The 22,042-nt window shown below is 57.2% G+C and overlaps 5 protein-coding genes across 5 annotated transcripts; 3 read left to right on the top strand and 2 right to left on the bottom strand.

Moving 5' to 3' along the window:
• Positions 1 to 110: 110 nt before the first annotated feature.
• On the top strand, positions 111 to 8,348 carry GGTG_11469 (protein kinase rad3). Its single transcript, XM_009229360.1, has 10 exons — positions 111 to 837; positions 917 to 1,566; positions 1,651 to 1,925; positions 1,989 to 2,393; positions 2,451 to 2,618; positions 2,686 to 2,782; positions 2,843 to 3,319; positions 3,398 to 3,643; positions 3,706 to 4,935; positions 4,998 to 8,348. The coding sequence occupies exons 1-10, from the start codon at positions 246 to 248 to the stop codon at positions 8,235 to 8,237; spliced, it is 7,380 nt and encodes a 2,459-aa protein (XP_009227624.1). The 5' UTR covers positions 111 to 245; the 3' UTR covers positions 8,238 to 8,348.
• Positions 8,349 to 8,993: 645 nt separating this feature from the next.
• On the top strand, positions 8,994 to 11,450 carry GGTG_11470 (hypothetical protein). Its single transcript, XM_009229361.1, has 7 exons — positions 8,994 to 9,150; positions 9,299 to 9,440; positions 9,546 to 9,644; positions 9,705 to 9,780; positions 9,852 to 9,953; positions 10,032 to 10,720; positions 10,795 to 11,450. The coding sequence occupies exons 1-7, from the start codon at positions 9,129 to 9,131 to the stop codon at positions 10,799 to 10,801; spliced, it is 1,137 nt and encodes a 378-aa protein (XP_009227625.1). The 5' UTR covers positions 8,994 to 9,128; the 3' UTR covers positions 10,802 to 11,450.
• Positions 11,131 to 13,313, bottom strand: GGTG_11471 (hypothetical protein; the record flags this gene model as incomplete). The annotated part of the gene is made up of 4 exons (XM_009229362.1): positions 12,552 to 13,313; positions 12,112 to 12,487; positions 11,844 to 11,893; positions 11,131 to 11,366 (listed from the first exon to the last, which is right to left on the bottom strand). The coding sequence occupies exons 1-4, from the start codon at positions 12,859 to 12,861 to the stop codon at positions 11,131 to 11,133; spliced, it is 972 nt and encodes a 323-aa protein (XP_009227626.1). The 5' UTR covers positions 12,862 to 13,313.
• A 955-nt stretch (positions 13,314 to 14,268) lies between these two features.
• GGTG_11472 (hypothetical protein) lies at positions 14,269 to 14,893 on the bottom strand (the record flags this gene model as incomplete). Its single annotated transcript, XM_009229363.1, has 3 exons — positions 14,269 to 14,319; positions 14,407 to 14,457; positions 14,648 to 14,893. The coding sequence occupies 3 exons, from the start codon at positions 14,891 to 14,893 to the stop codon at positions 14,269 to 14,271; spliced, it is 348 nt and encodes a 115-aa protein (XP_009227627.1).
• GGTG_11473 (hypothetical protein) lies at positions 14,891 to 20,935 on the top strand. The gene is made up of 3 exons (XM_009229364.1): positions 14,891 to 16,243; positions 16,441 to 20,085; positions 20,165 to 20,935. Exons 2-3 carry the CDS (start codon positions 17,223 to 17,225, stop codon positions 20,599 to 20,601), a joined length of 3,300 nt encoding a protein of 1,099 aa, XP_009227628.1. The 5' UTR covers positions 14,891 to 16,243; positions 16,441 to 17,222; the 3' UTR covers positions 20,602 to 20,935.
• The last annotated feature ends 1,107 nt before the right edge of the window (positions 20,936 to 22,042 follow it).

Here is a 22,042-nt window from a genome sequence, read left to right on the forward strand (position 1 = left end):
CGGCAAGTGGGGCAGACAGTCGAATCATGGGTTCAAAGTGCTATCATGTGACTCCGCGTCGAACTTAGTCGCGTCCTGTTGCCTCAACCGCATCCAAATCCCGATATCGCGATACCCCACGACCGAGTTGCTATTTGCTCTGCATCGCCGGCATCCCCACGGCCGCACGTAAGGCGGAGGTGGCGATAGCCTCGGAAGCATACGGCAGGGGTGGATCCACCGAACAGCGCGGTGCGACAACGACAATGGCCTCTCACATGGCGGCTGCGGCTCACGGTGGCGGTGGCTACAACAACCCGCCGCCGTCGACCCTCGCGGCCCAGCTCGTCGAGAACATTGCTGTATCGTCGGTGCATTCCTCACGCTCAGACGAGACCCAGGAGCTGCAGAAGTTCTTCACCGTGATCGAGCGATTCAAGAACGACCCGAACTTGCTCAAAACGACAGCCGAACGGGTCGAGCATAATCACATGCTCATATACGTTTACTGCCGCGTCGCGCTGGACGGCCTTAAGTGGGATGACCCGTTTGCGGACCGAGCGCGGCTCAAGGCCGAGGCTCTCAAGACCGCCAACTTCATCCGCGTTACAATCCGGGAGACCCCCGCCGTGCTCGCCTTCGTTCCGGACGAGGGCGCCTTCTTGTTCCGCCGCAGCGAGCCACTCTGGCTATGGGTACTGCCCAAGATTCTGAAATTGCTTGGAAGTGAACGATGCATCGAGATCTCGTCCGTCATCGAGTCCCTCTGCGAGTTTATCCTCGGCACGGTGAATCGGGCCGGGTCGCTGTGGGGCGAAACAAACCCAATGATTTGCTACTTTCAGACGAGCGTGAACTGTAAGTTTGTTCACGTCTACAGATTCACAGGGCGGGTGCTAGAATTCTGTAACGCCTCAGACTGACACGCTATCGACAGCTCTCCTCAGCTATCTTTCCACTCGCTCCCCTCACGTACACTCTGCTATCTCGCTCGAGTTACCTTCGAAGACCGCTCCTTCAGACACATACTCGGGAAATGGCCCTCCGCCATTCAGAGGATGCACATATCGAGTCACCAGTGTAAAGCACGCTGCCAGACATGCCTGTGGCCTTCTAAACTTGCTCAGCACGGCTGTTTCGTCCTCCAGGACCAGTCCGGCCCTGTCGGCAGCTCTACGACAAACTGTGCCGTGGTTGGTCGATTCGCTCCAAGAATTTCATGCTATCCAGGCCAAGTGGGGCCAGGAAGGGACCCTCGAGAGCGATACTACTTCTGCGGTTCATTGCCTTCTCAAGCTGGCCACACTGCATGAAAACGTCGATATCGTGCAGGCAGGTGTCCACCACAAGATTCTCAATGTACTGGTTTTAATCTGCGGCCGGTGCTTGGATTCGACGGCGGAGCTGCTACTGCCCGACGAAAATGGTGTTGCCATAAGAAAGACATTCTGTCTCGCCATGGTTCAGATAGCTCATTCGGTTATGAGGTATAAGCCGGTCAGCAGGCTGGCTGCCTCCCAGCTGCTCAACCCTCTCGGCAATTTAACTACACATCACGAGATCCTAGGTCCTGGCACCGACTTCTCGGTACGCTGCGGCTACCCGTCCCCTCCCTAATTGATGAACAAAATGAAAAAAAAGAAGCGCACCGAAGCTGACTGATTGAGCAAGCGTTGTATGGAGCTGCTCACGAGCGCCCTGTCATGTACGGGTGTCGACAGCTTCCGCCCCGATATCACACTAGAGCAGTTCGTCGACACAGATCTCCGACAAACTGTCAGCCGGCTGAAGCTTCACTCACCAGCCCCGCTTGCTTCCCAGCCCGTGACCAAGCGGAGGAAACTCTCCTCCGAGCCGGCCATGCTGCGTTCTATCATTGCTCTCATCTGCAAGATCTTCCAAGCTGATGCCCTGGAGGATTACGAACACATACAGAACCTTGTCGTGTGAGTCTCCCCTCTCGGGAGGTCAAATATGTGATCCCTCTTCACTGACCTACCGCGTACTAGTCTCGGTTACTCTGCCCTCGAAGGAAACGACGCCTGCCGTGTGCTCGACATGATCGCTCATGTCGCGTGTGCGGCCGACAACACTCTGGCATTGGTCAGCGAGCCAATGTCCGAGTCGAATGGCCTTAGATGTTCCTTTTGCTCAGACCCAGGAAGACCTCAACGGACTCCGCAGCCTCTTGACAGGGCTGCAAAGCTGATGGCCGTGACTACTTTCACTCGCATACTTAAGCTGCCCGCCTTCCACAACTCACGCAAGCCTCGGGTTGTTGCCATGATGGCAATGAGAAGGCTAGTGGCTCATTTTCAAGAACCAGACCTTCTGGACCTCGAGAAGTCCGCTCCTGGACACTGGTGTCTCCAGTCGCTGAACAGCTCCATACGAGAGCTGCGGATTGCTGCCGGGTAAGCTATATCTCGGATAGGGATGTTTGAGGCTGCAAGCATGCTAACATGTTGTAGGAGGACACTGGCCGCCTTTTTGAGAAATCGAGAGTTGGCCACGCCTCGAATATGGGATGTCGTCAATGGCAACAAGTCAATTGCTCTGGGTGTTCTCAAAACCCTCTCAGACAAGGACGTCGCGCATCTGAACGAAACATGCATCATGGCATGGGGCCAGATGGGAATGTGAGCTAAAACACAAGCCTGTAGCCGTTTGGTCGTACGAACCATTACAACTAACAGATATGAGCAGAGTCGTCTCTGATAAGGAGCTGAATCTGGTTATTGTGCAGCTCCTAGACTTCCTAGGCCACCGCAACACCATCGTATCGGCTTTCGCCTTCAACGAGGTATGAGGAAAGGAGGATCTTTACTTGAAGCCTCAAGAAAAGTACTGACGTGGCGCGTAGGTCCTGAATCTCGCAAGTGCCCGAAACACGACTCCGCGACGGCTTTTCGAGCCGTTCTGGAAGAGTATCGCGTTCACCACGGTGAAAGACATGATCGCCAGACCACAGACCACCAGACTTACTGCAGAGATACTGCAGCTTAGCGTGGCTGAGCACTTGTTGCTTGTCCAGCAGTCCGCTCTTCCCTGGCTGGTCCTGACTAGAAAGAAGGAAGTGATACAGAAGATTGCAGAGGCGCGCGGAGAGACGGAGGTTTGGAAGCCTTGCCTGGATAATGCCAACCTGAGCTATATCCTCGCTTTGTTGCTGGTCCAGGAAGCGCCGAACATCCAGGAATTCGTTCTGTCGACGCTCCGGCACATCTCGTCCCATTTCAACAACATCACCTTCCAGGCCCTGATCGGCTCAGAAACAGTCCTCACTGTGCTGGAATTGCTCAGGGACGCTGGAGAAGCCAGCGAAGAGCGGAGGGAGCGGGTATGTCATTTCGTGTCTTTCTCTTGACTGCTAAGGCCTGCTAGTTCGTAGTGGCCATACTGACGAGAGCGTCGACAGATCCGGCTTGCGTTGCACGCCATGGCCTCTATCCTGATTGACGGCAAGCAGATGAAGGTCAAAAAGAAGACGCTTGTCGCGCGGTTTCTCCAAGCACATGCCCTCGGACTCACATCTAACCTGGCCGGGGTTATCAACGACGGGTCCTCGCGGCATTACCCTGTCCACGAGCAAAAGAGATCGATCCGAGCGATGGAGGAGATGATCAAGATGTGCACATCCCTCATCAGGATTGCTCGGCCCCAGGTAAGGAAAATCCGGCATACCATAACGAAGCGCTGTTGAGACGGAAGCTAACGTTTGTCAAGATCTCTGCCTTTTTGCTCTCTGCCCTTTGCTACAACAAGCTCAGAGCCAGTGCCTTTTCTTGCTGGGCCGCCCTTCTCATGAATGTCGACGACGAAGACGTTCATATCTTGATTGGAATGACATTCTTCATCATCGGCAACTACTGGGACACGCTTGACGATCCGACAAAGGACGTGTGCAAGAGCATGCTCGATCGACTGCTCACCAAGAAACACGGCCTACTAGAGGCCAAAATCAACGAGCTTCCGTCCTTCAGCCACCTGCCTGGTCTCGCCGATGCCGAGAGTCGCCTCAATGAGCTGAGGAAACCACTGGAAAGCCGGACGTCTTTTATGATATTCTCGAAACGGCTGGGCAACGAAATTCCTGGTGTTGTACTACAGGCGCTGACAGAGCTATCGGCATACCTGCGCAAACACCAAGCGTTCCTTCAGACCTCAGCCATTGGCGAGCAGCCGGATATGGCTGCGACGACGCTTCTGCGGGCTTTGCTGGACTGTGCGTCCAAGTACAACGGGGTCCAGCCCGAGATCGGCGGCCTTTGCGTCCAGTGCCTGGGAAGCATTGGTTGTCTCGACTCCAATAGACTTGAAGTTGTACGCGAACAACGTGAGTTTGTGATACTGCAAAATTTTGAAATGGCTAGCGAGACGGCAGACTTTGTCCTCTTCATCTTGGAGGAGGTTCTGGTCAAGGCGTTCCTTTCGACGACCGACACCGGCTTCCAGGGCTACCTGTCCTATGCTATGCAAGAGCTCCTCGACAAGACAAACTTCAAGGCTGCATGGGCAGAAAACGGAGCTGAGAGGAGCCATGAACTCGAGAAATACTTGAAACTCCCCGAGCACGTCAGGGAGGTGTTGGCGCCTTTCATGACCTCGAGATACCGCGTCAAGCCTATCGCGCAGCAGACCATCGAGTACCCCATCTTCCGCCCGAGCAAGCCGTATGCAAACTGGCTGCGATCCATCGTCACCGATCTGCTGCACAAGGGCCAGAATCCGTTCGCGGGGATCCTCTTCGAGCCTCTGCGCCGGCTCATCAGGGTCAAGGAGCTCACAGTTGCCGAGTTTCTGCTGCCCTACCTGGTTATCCACATCGTCGTGAGCGATGATAATGTCAAGGCTGACCGAGAGCGCGTGCTCAATGAGCTGCGGGACATACTTTTGCTAGAGCTCCCGGAGAATGCGTCTTACGCGGAGAGGGAAAACATGAGGCTCTATTGCGAGGTGAGCACTTATCTTCTGTCCTTTTTATCCCCTGCTGTTCGACGGCTGATAATCCCTGCCAGGCCGTCTTCCGCGTGCTTGACTACTCGACGAGGTGGCTGCAGATGCGAAAGGTTCAGATTACCAGTCAACGAGATGCACGACAACGGGAGCCGCCGGCGCCCAGCCCAGAGATCAAACGTGTGGAGCAGTTGATCAAGGCGATCCCGGCGGACTTGATTGCGCGTCGAGCCATGGACTGCGGGCAATACGCAAGGGCTCTCTTCAACTTGGAGCCGCACGCGACTAAGATGCGCAACAATCCCGAAGCGGACAAGGAGGAGACAAACCGGCTACTCTCGGAACTGCAGTATATATACACGCAGATTGACGAGCCGGACGGCCTCGAAGGCATCTCGGCCAGGCTGGGTGTCGTCGATCTCAACCAGCAAATCCTTAGCCATAGGAAGGCCGGGAGATGGTCGCAGGCACAAGCCTGGTATGAGCTCCGACTAGCGGAGGAGCCAAACAACGTCGAGGTCCAGCTTGATCTCCTGACTTGCCTCAAAGAGTCGGGCCAGTACGACGTCCTACTAAACTATGTCGAGGGTATTATCAAGACCCCGGCGACCATCAACCGCATTGCACCGTTTGCGGTAGAGGCGTCCTGGGCGACGGGCAGATGGGATACAGTACAGAAGTACTTGAGTTCCTACGCAGGCGATGTCACTGAGGTCTTCAATCTTGGCATTGGACAAGCTTTGATGTGTCTTCGAGATGGCAGACAGGACCAGTTTGCCGAGTACGTCCACCTGCTCAGAGACAAGGTCAGCGCGTCCATGTCGCACTCGACCACCTCCTCGCTGCAGGCCTGCCACGATGCCATGCTCAAAGCCCACGTGCTCACCGACCTGGAGTTCATCGCCGAGCGGAGCGCGCAGCCAGCCGACCCAGCCCAGGGGCCCGACCATCAGGAGACTTCAACAACTCTAAGCCGCCGCCTTGAGGTGATTGGTGCATACGTAAACGACAAGCAGTATCTACTGGGAATCAGGAGGGCGGCGATGGAGCTGATGCGTCCGCAGTTCGGAGACAGGGACATCTCATCGCTTTGGCTGACCGGCGCCCGGCTGGCGAGAAAGGCTGGATCGATGCACCAGTCCTTCAACGCAGTTCTCCACGCGCACCGTCTGGGCGACGACTCGGCCACCATCGACAACGCTCGGCTCTTGTGGAAAGAGGGGAACCATCGGAAAGCCATACAGGTGCTGCAGAGCGCCATCTCCAGCAACAACTTCATCGGCCACAGCCTGGGAACTTTGGTGCCCACATCCAGCAAGAGCCAAGAGACCCAGAAGCAGCTCGTGACGGCACAGGCACATCTGCTCTTGGCCAAGTGGCAGGACTCTGCAGGTCAGACACACGCCAGCGCGCTGCGCCAGCAGTACCAACTTGCCGCCAAGACGCACCTCCACTGGGAGAAGGGTCATTACTACCTCGGCCGCCACTACAAAAAGGTGCTCGAATCCGAACAGGCACTAAAGCCCATGGACCAGAGTGATGAGTTTCTGAGCGGAGATACTGCGAGGCTCGTGATCGAAAACTACATCCGGTCTCTCAACTATGGAACCAAGTACCTATTCCAGACACTCCCACGCATTCTTACCCTGTGGCTCGAGCTCGGATCCCAAGTGGACAAGCCGACGTTGGAAGGGAAGATTTCGCCCTCAAAAGAGCTGCAGCAGCGGAGAAAGATGACGCTGGAGGCCTTGCACAAGTACTTGGAACGGCACATGCAGAAGATGCCCGCGTACATATTCTACACGGCGCTGCCGCAGATGGTGGCGCGCATCGCACACCCCAACGCCGGGGTCTTCCGGGTTCTGCATGCCATCATCGTCAAGGTGGTCGAAGCCCATCCGCGCCAGGCGCTCTGGTCGCTCTTCGGCATCATGACGACGAAGACGTCGTCGGACCGGAAGGAGCGGGGCTTGGAGATCATCCGGTCGCTGCAAAAGGCTAAAAAGGTGGACGGCACCGGCTACGACCTGCGGCAGCTGATCCGCTCTGGGGAGAAGCTTGCGAACCAGCTCCTTCTTGCCTGTCAGAACGGAGACTTTCAGAGCAACCGGACGACGATGGCCAGCCTCAAGAAAGACCTGAATTTCAACCCCAAGTGCACACCCTGCCCGCTAGTTGTACCCATCGAGACGTGCCTCACACCGACACTGCCAGCGTTGACGGACAACGTACGAAGGCACGCGGCGTTCAGCCAGGACCTCGTCTCGATACAAGGGTTCATGGATGAAGTGCTTGTGCTCAGCTCGCTGGCCAAGCCCCGGAAGCTTCTGGCACAGGGCTCCGACGGGCGGATATACGGGCTGATGGTGAAGCCCAAGGACGACCTGAGGACGGACCAGCGGCTGATGGAGTTCAACGGCATGATCAACCGGTCGCTGAAGCGGGACGCGGAGAGCAGCAGACGGCAGCTGTACATTCGGACGTACGCGGTGACGCCGCTCAACGAGGAGTGCGGCATCATCGAGTGGGTGGATGGGCTTAAGACGCTGCGCGACATTCTGCTGACCATCTACCGGGCAATGGGCATCACGCCAAACTACAACGTGCTCGGGCAGATGATGAAGGATGCGACGGCCATGGAAGGGCGCAACGTGCGCATCTTCAGCCAGGACATCCTGGGCATGTTCCCGGCGGTGCTGCCGCTGTGGTTCATGTCGCAGTTCCCGAACCCGTCGGCGTGGTTTGCGGCGCGGCTCAAGTACACGCGGTCCTGCGCCGTCATGTCCATGGTGGGCACGATCCTGGGGCTGGGCGACCGGCACGGCGAGAACGTGCTGCTGCAGCAGGGGGACGGCGGCGTGTTCCACGTGGACTTCAACTGCCTGTTCGACAAGGGCCTGACGTTCGCGACGCCGGAGCGGGTGCCGTTCCGGCTGACGCACAACATGCAGGCGGCCATGGGCATGTGCGGGCACGAGGGCGCGTTCCGCAAGTGCTCGGAGCTGACGCTAAGCATCCTGCGGCAGCAGGAGGAGACGCTCATGACGATCCTCGAGGCCTTTGTGCACGACCCGACGCTGGACCTGCAGAAGGAGAAGAAGAACCGGGCCAACATGGGCGGCGGCGGCGTGCGGCTGAACCCGCGGAGCGTGGTGGAGAGCATCCGGCGCAAGGTGAGGGGCCTGCTGCCAGAGGAGAGCATCCCGCTCGGGGTCGAGGGCCAGGTGGAGGAGCTGATCAAGCAGGCCATCGACCACAAGAACCTGACGGCCATGTACATTGGGTGGTGTCCGTTCCTTTGATGCGGTGTACGGAGGGTGTGTGTATTTTCTCCTCGTTCCAGTAGTGTGTTCAGAAGTAGCGCATAGTGTTCACCCCAATCAACATTCATGAATGCTGTACTCGATAGTGCTGGGGCATGTGAGGACCGAGATGATTCTTTTGAGTGCGTTAATGTACAGGCCGCCGGTCACTCGGTGTGTAGCTAATAAGAGCAGGAACAAGAACATGAACAAAAATAAGAATAAAAATAAGAGTAAGAACAGGAGACACAAAATAGTACTTTCCATGGCAACGAACAAAGCTGTCATCGTCCATGCGTCTGGCCCTTTTTCAACTATGTAGTCCATTTTATCTTTCAATTTTATTTCATTTCATATTGTCCCCCTGTTCCTTGGTGTATCAGCTCGCCGCCGGGAGGCGTCCTAGATCGTCTTGAGCCCACACCAGCACCTGCAGGGCCAGGCGGACAGCATGGAATGGGCGGTAGAAGTGTCAGTGCGGGGACAGGTCCATTCAGAAATAGGGATGAGCATAGGTAGGAAAAGCAACATTTTTGATACAATTCCCGATGGATAAGAAAAATCTACGGCAAAAACAGTTCTAATGTTTAAAACCTGTACAGGCCGGGGGCTTTTGCGAGGGCCAGATAGGGGAGAACAAGGATTGGGATAGCGAGCGGGGCGGTTGAGAGACAGAGCTCAGAGCTGGATTGCGCTGTCGGTTTCGCATCTGGGCGGGCTGGGCTGAGCTGGGGCACTGCGCTCCTACCTGACCAACAAACACACACCAAAAAAAAAAAGTGCGCGTGTTTGCGCGTCAGCTCCGCGTCTAGTCCTTGGCGCACCCAACCCTTCTTCAGCATCTTCACCCTATTTGATCTCGGTCGGCGCAAGAATATCGACGGTTTGATCATGTCGTCGTCGTATCGCATTGGTATGTTCTGCCTTCCATTCCCATCCGACTTCACATGCCGTCGCCTTCATGTTTCTATTCTTTTTTGTGCTGGCCGCCTCGACGCGTTTCAGACCGCCATCAAGACGTCGTTGATCGTGACTGACATATGCCGTGGGCTTTCTTCCAGAGCTCTCGCCCAACAACCGGGCGGGATGCCAGGATACTGTCTGCAAGAAGTCCGGGGACAAGATCAAAAAGGGCGAGCTCAGGTTTGGCACCTGGGTCACTGTTGCCAACACTGATCATGCCAGCTGGAAGTACAAGCATTGGTACGCAAACACATATGCACGCACATATGCTCATCCTCCTGCTACAATGAATAAGAAAAAGTATATCTAACATGGCCCCGTAACTTCAACTCGGCACTCGCACAGGGGCTGCGTCTCTGGCTATCAGATTGAGCACGTCCGGGAGTCGATTGATCAGGACGGATCGTATAACTGGGAGCTGATTGATGGCTACGACGAGCTGAAGTGAGCTTGCCTTCATTCCTTCGCCTTGAACGGGCTTGTGCTCACATTGCAACTGCGCAGTGATCACCCTGACATCCAAGCCAAGATCCGCCGCGTCGTCGAGCAGGGCCATATCGACCCTGAGGACTTCAATGGCGTAAGAGGGCAATCTCTTCACCTCAACGCCCCGGTATCAGAGTAAGATTGACTAATATTTGGCTATGACAGGATCCCGAGTTCAACGTGCTTGGATCTCGCGGCATCCGTGGCCGCAAGAAGGTTCAGAAGCTCAAGGAGGCCGTCGAGGACGAGGAGGCCGATGAGGACGAGGTATTTATAACTCCACCTTCCACTGGCCACCCCGTCTCGGTGATCAAACCGACTTGCTCACATCCTTGATGTTCCAAGGAGGCTGCCCCTGCGAAGAAAGCACCTGCCAAGCGGGGTCGCAAGAAGGCTGCGGTTGCTGTTGAGGACGACGAGGAGGAGTCCAAGCCGGCCAAGAAGCAGGCTCGTGGTTCTCGCAAGTCCAACGTCTCGGCTGCGGCCGAAGATGACGAAGAGGATGCCAAGCCAGCCAAAAAGAAGGCCACTGCCTCTCGCAAGTCTAACGCTTCGGCTGCTGCTGCTTCCACTGACGACGACGAGGTTGCCAAGCCTGTCAAGAAGCAGGCTCGCGGCCCTCGCAAGTCCAAAGCCTCGGCCGCTGCCAAGGACACGGACGAGGAGGAGGCCGCGCCCGCCGCTGAGGCCAAGACCTCGAAGAGGAAGCGAGGTGCTGCGGCCAAGAAGGAGCCCGAGAGTGAGGCTGAGCAGGAGGAGGAGGAGAAGCCGGCTCCGGCAGCCAAGCGCCCGCGTGGCCGACCCAAGAAGTCGGAGGCTGCTGCCAAACCGGCCGAGGTCGAGGCCGATGAGCCCGAGCCGGCCCCGAAGCGTGGCCGCAAGGCCAAAGCCACTGCCGTCGCTCCGGAGCCCAAGTCGGACGAGGCCGAGGAATCCGAGCCCAAGGTGGAAGCCCCCAAGCGCGGACGCAAGGCCAAGGCTGCTGCTGCCCCCGCCGCCGCCGCCCCCAAGCGTGCCGGCCGTCCCAGGAAGAGGTATGCCGCCCCTGCTGATTAGCCGTGGTGCCATGCACGATAATCAGATGATCTGACTCTGTCGAATTCTGTAGCACTTGAGTCCCGAGACCCTTGCCTGCCGCACTAGGCTCAGGATATCTGGACACTGCCTTCCTCCAAGGCCAGCCTCCAAGGCCAGCTTCCTAGATGACTCACATCCCGCTCAGGGAGGATGGGCTCATGCGGTCCGATACGGAAAGGATGCTGGTCAAGGAATCTGTCTCGTGCACTATTTTTTTTGTTCGCCTCGCTGTGTTATTGACTTGGACCAATTCGAGCATGTTCTGTTTGATTTTATTGCTTCTGAGACGATACGTGACTGTTGAGGCGTCTATAACCCGAAAGAATGATGGCTTTTTGTTGTTGTTTTCATGAGACTTGTCACGTATTTACATCAGTTTTGCCCGTTTCCCATGGCTGACAGTGGTATTTCGATGAGAGGTGGTGGCGGTCAGAAGGTACTGCTCTGTATCGGTGACAGCGAACAGCGGAAGGGTGACCTTCACCTGCTGTTCTAGTTCCATGCAATTGTTGACCATGCTCTCACGATTGTCCTTTTCGAGACACTCCTCGTTGCCTAGGTGCTTCCTCGGTGCTTTCTGGGCAGCAACCTTAGCCTCCTGAACTGAACACGATGGTCACGTGAAACCTCGAGCCCCTTTGCTAGCAGCATGCAACTCTCTTAAGCATATCCTCTCATGCAGGCCGATATCAAACCAGCCAGAGTTGTCAGACGGCCGCGCTGCATTGCACTGCACCCGGCCCAATTGTGGCGGGCCTGACTGGAACAGCACCGCGCTCGGGGCATGCATGTGCAGGGCGCGTGCTGCTGCACATAGCCCCCTGACCTTGGGAGCAGGCTCGGCATTGATACGGCCCTCGCTGGCTACTGACAGGCAAAGCACATGCCGCCGCCGGCAAAAAAAGAGAAAGAAAAAAAAGGCAGTCTTGGCCGGCCTCTCTGCCGCCCAGGCGGGACTACCATCATGTTTGTGGTTGGGGGGTTGTGGTCACTCTCGTTGGGACCCCAAAAGGCATCCATCCCAACTGGCTACCTTCCCCCTACCGCCGCCGGACGCCGTGGTATCAGACCGAGACTGACAACTCAGAGGCCGTCGCCCACGTAAACCAATGGATAATGCCCGCAGCAGCCTATGAGGGAAGGGAGAGAGGGTTCCTAGTGTGAAAAAAGAGCCGAGCCAACTGGAGCGGTGGTATCCACAGGGAGGTACCTCTTTTCTTTTTTTTTTTTTTCATTCCTTTCTCCCTCCTCTCAGTCGGGTGTTATAGGTCAATGGCCCTCTCCCCCTGTCCTTGCTCACCGCGTCGTTGCTCTCCCTATCCTAGCCCCAGGCCAGTCAGGCACATACGCCCGCCCCCCCTCTCCCTGAGCGGCGGCGGTGGTGCTGCCCAAGATCCTCCCATCTCCTCCCCTCCTTCTCCCCTCACCACAACCCACCGCCCTCCCTCTCGCGACCTTCCTCTGAGAGGGCGGTGCGGGGACGGAACTGACTGGTTGGCCCGGCTGACCGTCTACCCGCCAGTGGCGTAGAGGCCCGACGGTGTCATGGGGAGGAGTGAGTGAGTCCATCCACACGCCCCCGGGTATAGTTGGGCACGAGAGAGAGCCCGAGCGAAGCGACTCGCCATCATGCTGCTCGATGACGAAGCTGTCCTTATTATTTTGCGCTGTCTGCTGGTGCCCGGAGATCCCCTGCCGGAAACACGCCCGGGCAGTGACGACCTCTTTTGTTTTCGTCCAGTCCTTTTGCTTTTGCTGCTGCTGCTGCTGCTGCTAGGCATGTCTTACCTGCCGGCCCCGCATATGTCGGCACCATCATCGCCCATGCGGGCCTAGAGAATTGCATGTTGCTGCTGCTGCTGCTGCTGCTGCTGCTGCGCATGCATGACCTGTGCCCGCGGCGGCTGTCTGGGAAGAGCTTTGTAACGTAGCGCAGCAGCAGCAGATGCCACCGAAAATGCCGCAGTGTTCGTTTCGTGGGGCTTCCTAGAGGTGGAGGAGCGAGGCGCGCGAGGATAGAATGGGAGGGGGTGATCCCTGATTTCGAGGCTGCAGAACCGACATCACGAAATGGGGGAAGAGATATGTGGCCTTGCATGTCGCCACCCAGGCCAGGGCATCATGGACGGGGCGCCATGAGTATCCATGATATCCCTCCTTTGTTTGTTTTCATCATCCTCCCTTCCCACCCCGAGCGAGCCAGTCGGCGTTGATGCTGGTGTGGGGGATGGACAGCAGACCACTGGGCACCAGCATGACCCAGGAGAGGGCGAGGGGGGGCGAAAGGAAGAGAAAAACAAAACAAAGCAGAAAAAGAGGACAGATGGCAGCGGCAGAGAGACAGATAGAAGCCCAATGCGGAGCCCACGCGCCTCGGCTCCCCAAGAGGCAGGTCGGCCTGGGGTCATCTAACCTAGTCCTATAGCAAAGCAAGCTGGCAGCGCAGTGACTCACGGACGACGGATGGGCGCCCGTCACCCACGAGGTAAAGAAACAAATAAAATAAAAACAAATAAAAACACACAGGGCCGTGCACTCCTGCGGCTGCTCGGACTCTGTCGCCGGATAAGGGTTGACGATGACGGTGCGGGTTGCAAAGCGAGGCCAACTGGCGCGGCTTGATGATCGACGGACAAGGCTTTCGTGAGACGGCGAGAAGATGGACGATCGTCGCCCGCCAGGCTGTCGACCCGCTGTTTTTTGTTTTTGTTTTTTTGTCTCTGATCCCGGGTGTTTTACCAGCCAGTCATCTATCAACCCATCCAGACGGGCATGGAGGATCTGTGAGGCCTTCGTTTGGGGTGGCTGTCGTGCCTCTGCCCTGTGCTTCCTCCAACTTTGGCGCTAGCACAGGGCTCAAGCAAAAAAAACGGCCGTGTATCCTGGGCGCAATTGCCTGCCCGATCTAGTTTTATCAGCCTAGCTACTCGCCATTTCAATCGTGTGTTTATTTTCTTCCTGATAACGCAACGTATTCAGGGAATGAAGTAATTGCTGGGTATCCATAGTCTCGACAAAACCAACCTCTTGGCCTAGAAATGGCCATCGTGGCCTCGGCATTTGACCCAGAACTGGGCTCAGCTATTAGACCAAGCCTCAGGGGCTGCCAGGTCGTCAGGTATCAACGACAAGACACATATTTAGCCGACAGCGGGGTAGTGAGAGAGTAATAAAAAAAAACAGGACGCGGGTCGACGGCCAAAGCCTGTGGCTATATTTGAAGCAGGACGTGTTTGCTATAGGGCTAACGGATGCGAGGTTGGCAGAGAAGCCGAAAGAAGGAATCGCCTCACTGGAAATGCTTGCCTCAATCCTCGCCCGCTCGGCAGAGTTGGTAATTAGTATACTAAATACTAAGGATTTGTTAGCGAAAGCAATTGTGCTTTACGATAAAAACTGCAATAATTAAGCTTCCAATCCATGAAATTCTACCAAATTTGCAAATTAAAAACTTCAGATTTTCCCGCGTATAACGTATAATTTTTAATTTTTATACATTAAATACTTAAATTATAATTAAATGTGCAAATTTGTTCGTCCTTAATATACTAAAATACTATTAGTATTAGTATCAACACGATACTAAACGTGAATATCTTTTACATAAATTATATAGAAATACAACAAATATATCGGTATAAACCTTAAATTTTCGCGCATTTAATGATGCTGTTTTTGTAAAAATAGTTAAATTCTGTAAAATGATATAAGCTGGAAAAGGCATACTAATCGCATACTAAATACTAAACTAATCGTACTAATTACCAACTCTGCTACTCGGTGTGGCCGGATCCGCCCGCCTGCCGCGCCCGCAGAATGTGGACGGGCAATGTAACCGCTCCTGACTCGAGAAGAGGCCGGAGTCCAAGCTGGGCCCTTCCCACCTTGGCTTTTTCCCACCTTGTCTTTTCCCACCTTGGCCTGGTCCTGTCGTTGACGGATGGTTGGGCAGCTGGGAAGAAAGAAGGCGGCGGTTGCCACACGGCTGCTGCTTGAACGAGAGAGGATCGACATTTCGTAAATTTGGCTCTCTTCTCGCACCCAAATCCTGTCCGGGGCTGACCATCCGAGTGGGGGGAGGCAAAGGCGATACGGCTCGGCCTCTGCGTTGCCTCGTTTTCGGGACACATTTTCCCTGTTTGTAGACGGGAAGGGTTACATAGTCCTTCCGCCCGGAAATGGGTTCCCTCAGGGCAAGAACAGAAAGGAACGGGCGTCGATGGAAGAAAAGCGATCGACATGGATGGCCTGGGAAAGCATCGGTTGGGCATCAAGAGGAGGCGCCGAGGGCGACATGACGGATCGATCATGGATATGGATCAATCAATCACGGATTGATTAAATTGCCCGCTGGTAGCCGTTCAGGCCGAGCCCATGTGCCTATGCACCCACCTCACAGCCAGCCTGGGCGGGAGCGCGGACGGCTCGAGCCTTGCGGGGAGAGTCTTTCAATCACAGTCACCCAGGCGGGAGGCGAAGCATCAATGCTTACTGCGCTGCACTGCGCTGCACTCCAATGCTGTCATGCCACCAACTGTCAAGCCTGGTGGCTTTTCTGCCACACTAACCCCAGCCATGGGTGCCCCCGGCAGACATCCAACCCAGCAGGCAAACCCAGCAGGCAACCGGTCGGTACCCAATTGCGGAGAATCGGCTGGGGATTCCGCAGCAGCGACCGACGGCAGGAACGCAAAGAGAAAGAAGAAGAAGAATGTCGCACAGGGAACGGACAAACCGAACCTGCCCTTGTCTTTCGGCCCAATGCTTTCCCAGACGGATCCTCAATCGAACCAAGACCGTGGGCCAGCGGCTAGTCGACCACTCAATCGCCCAGTCGTCCGTGGAATATTCTCGTCGCGTGCCCAGCTCCTCGGCCACTGCCTTTACAGAATTACTAGTCGAGGCACACAGCCGGCTTTTTTTGGGGACCCTTTCACCCTTTCTAGGGTCTGTCTGGTCTTTCAGGGTCTCGACGTGGTTCGTGTGGGAGAAGAAAAAAGGGCTCGGGCAGTTCGATTGGGCAGCCAACCACTGGCCAACGTCATCAAGACGGAATGCCGCCCAGCCCAGGAACAGACAGGGAAGCCACGATCCAGGCTCGCTCCATGCTCGCAGACCCCGCAGTCAGGAGAGACATGAGGTCCATGTCAAGGTCCATGAACGGCGGGTCCATGTTTTCAAGCTCGGGGTTGATGCCAAACAAATAAAGAGGTATTTTTACTCTGCTATTGTCCATGCAGAGCCTCAAACAGCAGCACTCGTCTCCCACCCAGGTACACCACTGTACATGACAGTAGTAATCGCCCTCAGGCATCTTGAGAAAATCCAGCGATGCAACAAGGACCCGCCACCGTTTACCGTGTAGCACCTGTCCTACCCTGACGACGACGGCACGGACACCAGTTCTGTTCCTCGCAGCGTCTGGGCCTCGTCGCGTTTTGCCTGCAAGGAACTGCAGGGAGCATCCCTCCCACCAACAGGTACTGTCCCTCTGTACCTATCTTTGCATTATTTGCTCCCTTTTTTTCATCTTTTTTATCTGCATCTCGTCCGCCGTCAATCTGCATGCTCTCTCTCCCCCCCTCTCTCTCTGCGCTTGGCCCGCCCATTAAATCCGTCGTCTTGGCTTAGGTTCCCGCTCCGCAGGCTGACTGACTGACGTTCCGGGTGACGGCAGGGCTTGGATTTGCCCCGGCTGCCTGCATTTAATGGCCGCTGTCCTACCTCGCACAGAATAATCCCATCGTGTCTGGGTGCTTTGCTTACCCCTCCCCGTTCCGGCCACTCCTGCCAACCAAGACTGCCCGACGAGGCACGCAAAAGCAACAACCAGCAGACGCCAAGCCGAACCATTCTGCCCAACCCAACGCCTGCAGCAGGAGCGCGACTACTGCCTAGGCCAATACCTAAAGCAACAAGCCATCCTCGAGCCACCGCACCAGCCCCGGCTGTGATCAAGGACGGTGGGCCGCATGCAGCTGCTGACGGGTCCAGGGGCTCCCAGAGGTGTACCGCTCTAGCCCCCGTGTCCATGTCGGTCGGTTAGCGTACTTGGTAAAGGTGCCAGAGACCAAAAAAAGGACCAGGCCAAAAAAAAAAAAGTGCCAGAAACAACACACAGACCATCGCTTCTGCGCATCACGCAAGGCTCGGCCGCCCAACAGAAGGAACCCCGCCCGCCCCTCGTTCAATCCCACGCTCTGACTGCGTGCCGGCACAGGTGAGAATTTATCCCTTGTAAACCGCCTGTCCCCCCCCTTGCTGTTTTGTTTCGTTTCTTTCCTTTCCTTTTTTTCTTTTATTTTTTTCCCCCCTCGCTACAACGTCGCCTCCTAACCCACCTTGCAGTTTCCCCTTTCTTCCAGTGCAGATCCCCTCCCTTGCGGCATCTTGCAGCAGGGAGATTGGTCGACAACCATACCAGCCGTCCTCAGCAGCGCCCTCACTGTATCCGTCGTCATGGCGGAACGCTACAGATACGGCGTGCCACGGCCACGCTCGCCGCCTGCGTACAACCCCGCCCGAGCGACTGCAGAGAGTTTCACCTCGCTTTACCCCAGCGACCTGCCTCCCGTCGCCGCGCCGCCTTTTTACGACATGAACCTGATGATCCCCCGCGGCCAGGCCGCCGACTACCGTGCCCAGCCTTCACCTCACGCGACCACCCACACAACCTACGCCGTCGTCTCCAACGATCCCCAGCCGACGAGGCCTTCTGCCTCCACCCTCAGGGCCCCCAGCACCGGTCGTCACCGCCGCTCCGCAACCATCGACTCGCACCAGCCCCCAATCATCGTCACCACCATGCCTTCGTCCGGCCGCCCTGCCGCCCCTGGCTCGCACTCGTCATACGGCTCCAACATGTCGTCTAATATCTCTGGCGCCCGCACCGCCAGCCCCACCCGAGACACCTTCCGCGCCGGCGACAGCTACCGCGCCAGCGACGACGGTGCCTACTACGCCCAACCCGCTTCCTCGATACGCCAGCGCAGCCGCCAGCGCCACTCGTACGGCGGCCAGCAGGGGCTGCAGCCTTTCAGCGCCGCCCTGGACAACGAAGAGTACAAGCGTCTCCGCGACAGACATGCGGGCGAGGAGCGCTACGGAACCCCCTCGCGCCAGGACTCGCTTCGCAGGCGCCCATTGTCTGTCTACGCCAACATGCCAGCCAACGGCGGCGGCGCCCCCATTGACTACGAGGGCACCGACGTCGAGTACACGAACCCGAGCGATCTAGTCAAGTACGACCTCGAGCACTCGCGGCCCCTGCACCGCCGTCGCGAGAGCATGGATCGTTATCAGCGTCCCACCGTCAGCGTCGCAGCCGACATTGGCGCCCCGCGCGGCCGCGGTCCACCCCCGACCACCTGGGGTCTGGACAAGCTGAACCAGGGCATCACCGCCGGCGTCTACGACCAGCCTCCAGTCCGTATGCCTGCGCCCCATGCTATCGACACTACTCTTGCCATCCGCCAGGGCGGCCTCCTCGAGCCTCCAGACAGTCCCGCGAAGCGAATCAGGGGCACCTCGCGCACCCGACCCGTCTCGCTGTACCAGGAGAGAGATGCGAGCAGAGACCGCGCTCGCGATGACTATTACCGGAGCCAGAAAGAGGAGCTTATCCAGAAGGAGCTCAAGGACCGGGAGCGTGAAGTCGATATGAGTGCCCAGCGCGGCAGCTTCGCTCCCGCGGTTGAGGGTAAACCTGCCGAGCCTGCTCGCCGCGAGCCTGATCGCCGTGAGCCCGACCGCCGCGAGCCTGATCGGGATCGTGACCGAGATCGAGACCGGGACAGGGAGCGGGAGCGAGAGCGGGATCGCGAGCGTGAGAGGGATCGCGAGCGTGAGCGGGAGCGTGAGCGTGAGCGTGAGCCGCACGACGATCACCGACGGGAACGCCGAGAGCGCCGCAAGGAGTACCACGAGACTGACCGCAAGTGGACCTCGGACGAGGACGTCGGCCGAGTCATCGCCCGGGAGGAGACTCGCCGTCCCGAACCCGAGGCCGCCAAGCCGCGGCGCGAGAGCCCACGGGGAGATTCACAGGCACAGGCGCCATCTGCGCACGTGCCACGCAAGGAGTCGCCTGATGCTGTTGCCAAGATCACAAAGGAGAAGAAGAGCGAGGCCCCAGAGGACGCCGAACGCGAGCCACGGCGTGTTCGCGACAAGGTGGCCGCCGGCCTGAGCCTTGCGGCTGGCGCCATCGGCCTGGGTTCCGCCATGAAGGACAAGGACGAGAAGGCTGAGAGGTCGAACAAAGTCGACAAGGCGGAACGGCCTGAGAAGTCTGAAAAGGATGACCGCGAGTCTCCCAGGCGGCGCATCGATGAGCCCACCAAGAAGCGCGAGGCATCGCGCGAGAGGTTGCCCGTCAAAGACATGAGTGACAAACAAGCCTATGTCCAGGATGAGTGGGAGATTATCGACCCTCCCTCGGACAACAGCAGGAAACCGAGCCCCGAATCAGAAACCAGACGGGAGATGCGTGGGCGTGATCGGCGCGATGTCGAAGATAGGCAGCACGGCGGCGACCTGACAGATCGCGGTGTGATTGTTGAGAAGCCCGCCGAAGCCCGCGCTGCGCCCGCCGAGGCTCGCCCTGTGGAGCGGCAGACCGACAGGCACGCCGGCACGGCGGAACCCACGGAGAAGGACAGGCCGCCGCTCACACAGGGCTCGCCGTCGGACGACAGCAAGCCTGTTGTGCGCCGATTCCGCCGACCGCGGGACTCTGGGTCTGGGTCGTTCAGGCCATCGGATCCAGCCGACCTGGAGGCCGTCAAGGCTCAGCTTGCGGCCAGAGAGGCCAGTAACAGGGGCGGTGAAGCACCAAGGCCTACCGTCAGGGAGCCATCCGTCGAGCGTCGGCGGGCAACTCCGCCTCAAGCCGTCGATGCTTCTGCTTCCCGCCGTGGCGACGGCTCGTCCCCTTCGCGCAGATCTGGCAGCTTGGAGGACGGCCGCCGGGGCCGCGAGCTGGTTCCTCCCGCCCATGACGACAAGCAAGTCCGGGTCGTGTCCCCACCGCGCGACAAGGACGAGAAGAGGCCGCTCAAAAGCATTCTCAAGCCAAGCTCCAAGTTCCCAGAGCCCAACGACTTTGTGCGAGAAGGCGTGGCACCGCACAAAGACGACAAGACCAAGAAGGACGTCCCGCCTGGTGCTCGCTGGACCAAGATCAACCGCAAGCTCGTCAACCCAGAGGCCCTTACCATTGGTAAAGAGCGCTTCGAGGTCCGAGACGACTTTGTCATTGTCCTCCGTGTGCTCAGCCGCGAGGAGATCCAGGCGTACACGACCGCCACTGCCCAGCTGCGAGGTATGCTCACCCAGTCCATAACCATTCGTAAAGCTTTCTCACAAAGAAACACATGGCTAATATTGATATCGGCGTTTAGAAATGAGACGGAAAGAGTACGAGAAGTCACGTGATAGGGATGATGAAGGCCGTGACCGCGATCGGGACAGAGATCGGGACCGTGACCGGGACCGGCCCTCGACCCGGGATGATGACAAGAAGAAGCACCGGTCCCGGAAAGATAAGGACGACGATGACGACCGCGATGCTGACCGCAGCACGCGGGACGGCGGGGATCGGCCCCGAACACGGGATCGGCCCCAGACCCGGGACCGTGAGCGGGATCGAGACCGGGACCGCGACGACGATCGGGAGCGTGATCGAGATCGGGATCGACGAGACCGGGACCGGGACCGAGAAAAGGGCAAGGATAAAGATCGAGAGCGGGAGCGAGAGCGAGATCGGGATGATGACAGGTACAGGTCCAAGGACGACCGTGACCATCACCACCACCGATCCCGCGACGACACGGCCTAAGCGTGCTTGGGGTCGGGATACATACGTTTTTATCTTTTTTCTTCTTTCCAAGGTTGCCCATCTGGCTCCCTTGCATATCTCGCTCATGACGCTGACGACCATTTCATGACATTTCCAATGTTTGACGACGACCATGTAACAGGCGTCTTATTTGAGGAGTCGAAAAGCGGCAAGGGGAGCCCGTTTTGGATATCCTTTAGTGGCTTTATATACCGTCGAGAAAGCTTTGCGACTGTTCTTCTTTTTAAGACAGATGTTTTAACCTTTATGCCTTTTTTCCCCAGAAAAACTTGATCGTCGAACCCTGCATGCGAATGCTAGCCGCCTAACCCAGTGCCTTGGGTGACCCTTGGTTAGTTAGGCACACGCCAGTGGCGGCGGGTCGTCCCGGCGGTTATTAGACAGGAGCCGTGATCAACGGTTTCAAGCAACAACGTTGAAAGTCGCCCCCCGGAGGAACGTGGGCTCGCACGTGTCACCCAACCCATGTGACTTTGTCCAAGGGCCGGCTCCCTGTCCGGGCAGGACAGGCAAGACACCTGCTCCGAGATTCGACATGGCATCCTACGCAAAACATTGCTGCCCAGCTCGATCTTTTTTTTTATTTATTTTATTTTTTCTCGCCTCGTCCTTTCTTTCCGCTTGCTTTTGGCTTTTATGTCCCACTCCCCGTCCTGCGCCGCCGCCACCGCCGCCGCCGCCGCACCATGTCCGAATGTCTGAATGTCCGACGAGGTTCAGGAGGGTGTGGGAGGGGGGGGGATCTGAGTCGGCGTTAGAAGAAGAGAGAAGAGGGAAGTGCGCTTAAATGAGTTGGGATGGTGGGTGGCGGTATGTACACACAACACAATTCCCGCGGCCTCTCTAGCCAACGAAAGAAACATCAGATTTGTCCCGCGAGGTGGGACGTGCGTGACATCAAATATGAAAAAAAAAAAAAAAATGAAAAAAAAAAAAAAGATGCGGCCGAGGGAGCCTAGACGAGAACGACGGGGGCGTGACGGCTGAGCCCAAACTCGGGCGTATTGGAAAGTATGGACAGTGCGGCTGACAATCTGCACTCGTGCTGTTTTTTGTTCTTCTAGCTTCGCTCTCAAGATTCTTGCCCTTTTAGGCCTGTTTGTCGGTTACTCCTTCTGCTCCCTGCTGAAGCATCACTTGGTAGAAAGAGTCAGCCACTGTCAAGCCCCCTCACCCATCGTCGAGGAGCCCCCGGCAATAGTCATCCATCGGGTTAGGCCGTCGCGAGCCCCTCCCTCCCCCGTAGCCTCAGGACAATTCTAGGCCCTCCCCATTCCCTTCCCTCGGGCTGAGCTCCTTCTTTGTCGGGGCAAAACGGGCCCAAAACAGAGAGGAGAAAAAGAAAAGAAAATGCCCCGTGGTTCTAGGAAATAGTGTGTGTGTGTGTGTGTGTGTGTGTGTGTGTGGTGGGTGGGTGGGT

The sequence above is a fragment of the Gaeumannomyces tritici genome (assembly GCF_000145635.1).
Source record: "Gaeumannomyces tritici R3-111a-1 unplaced genomic scaffold supercont2.7, whole genome shotgun sequence".
Lineage (NCBI taxonomy): Eukaryota > Fungi > Ascomycota > Sordariomycetes > Magnaporthales > Magnaporthaceae > Gaeumannomyces > Gaeumannomyces tritici.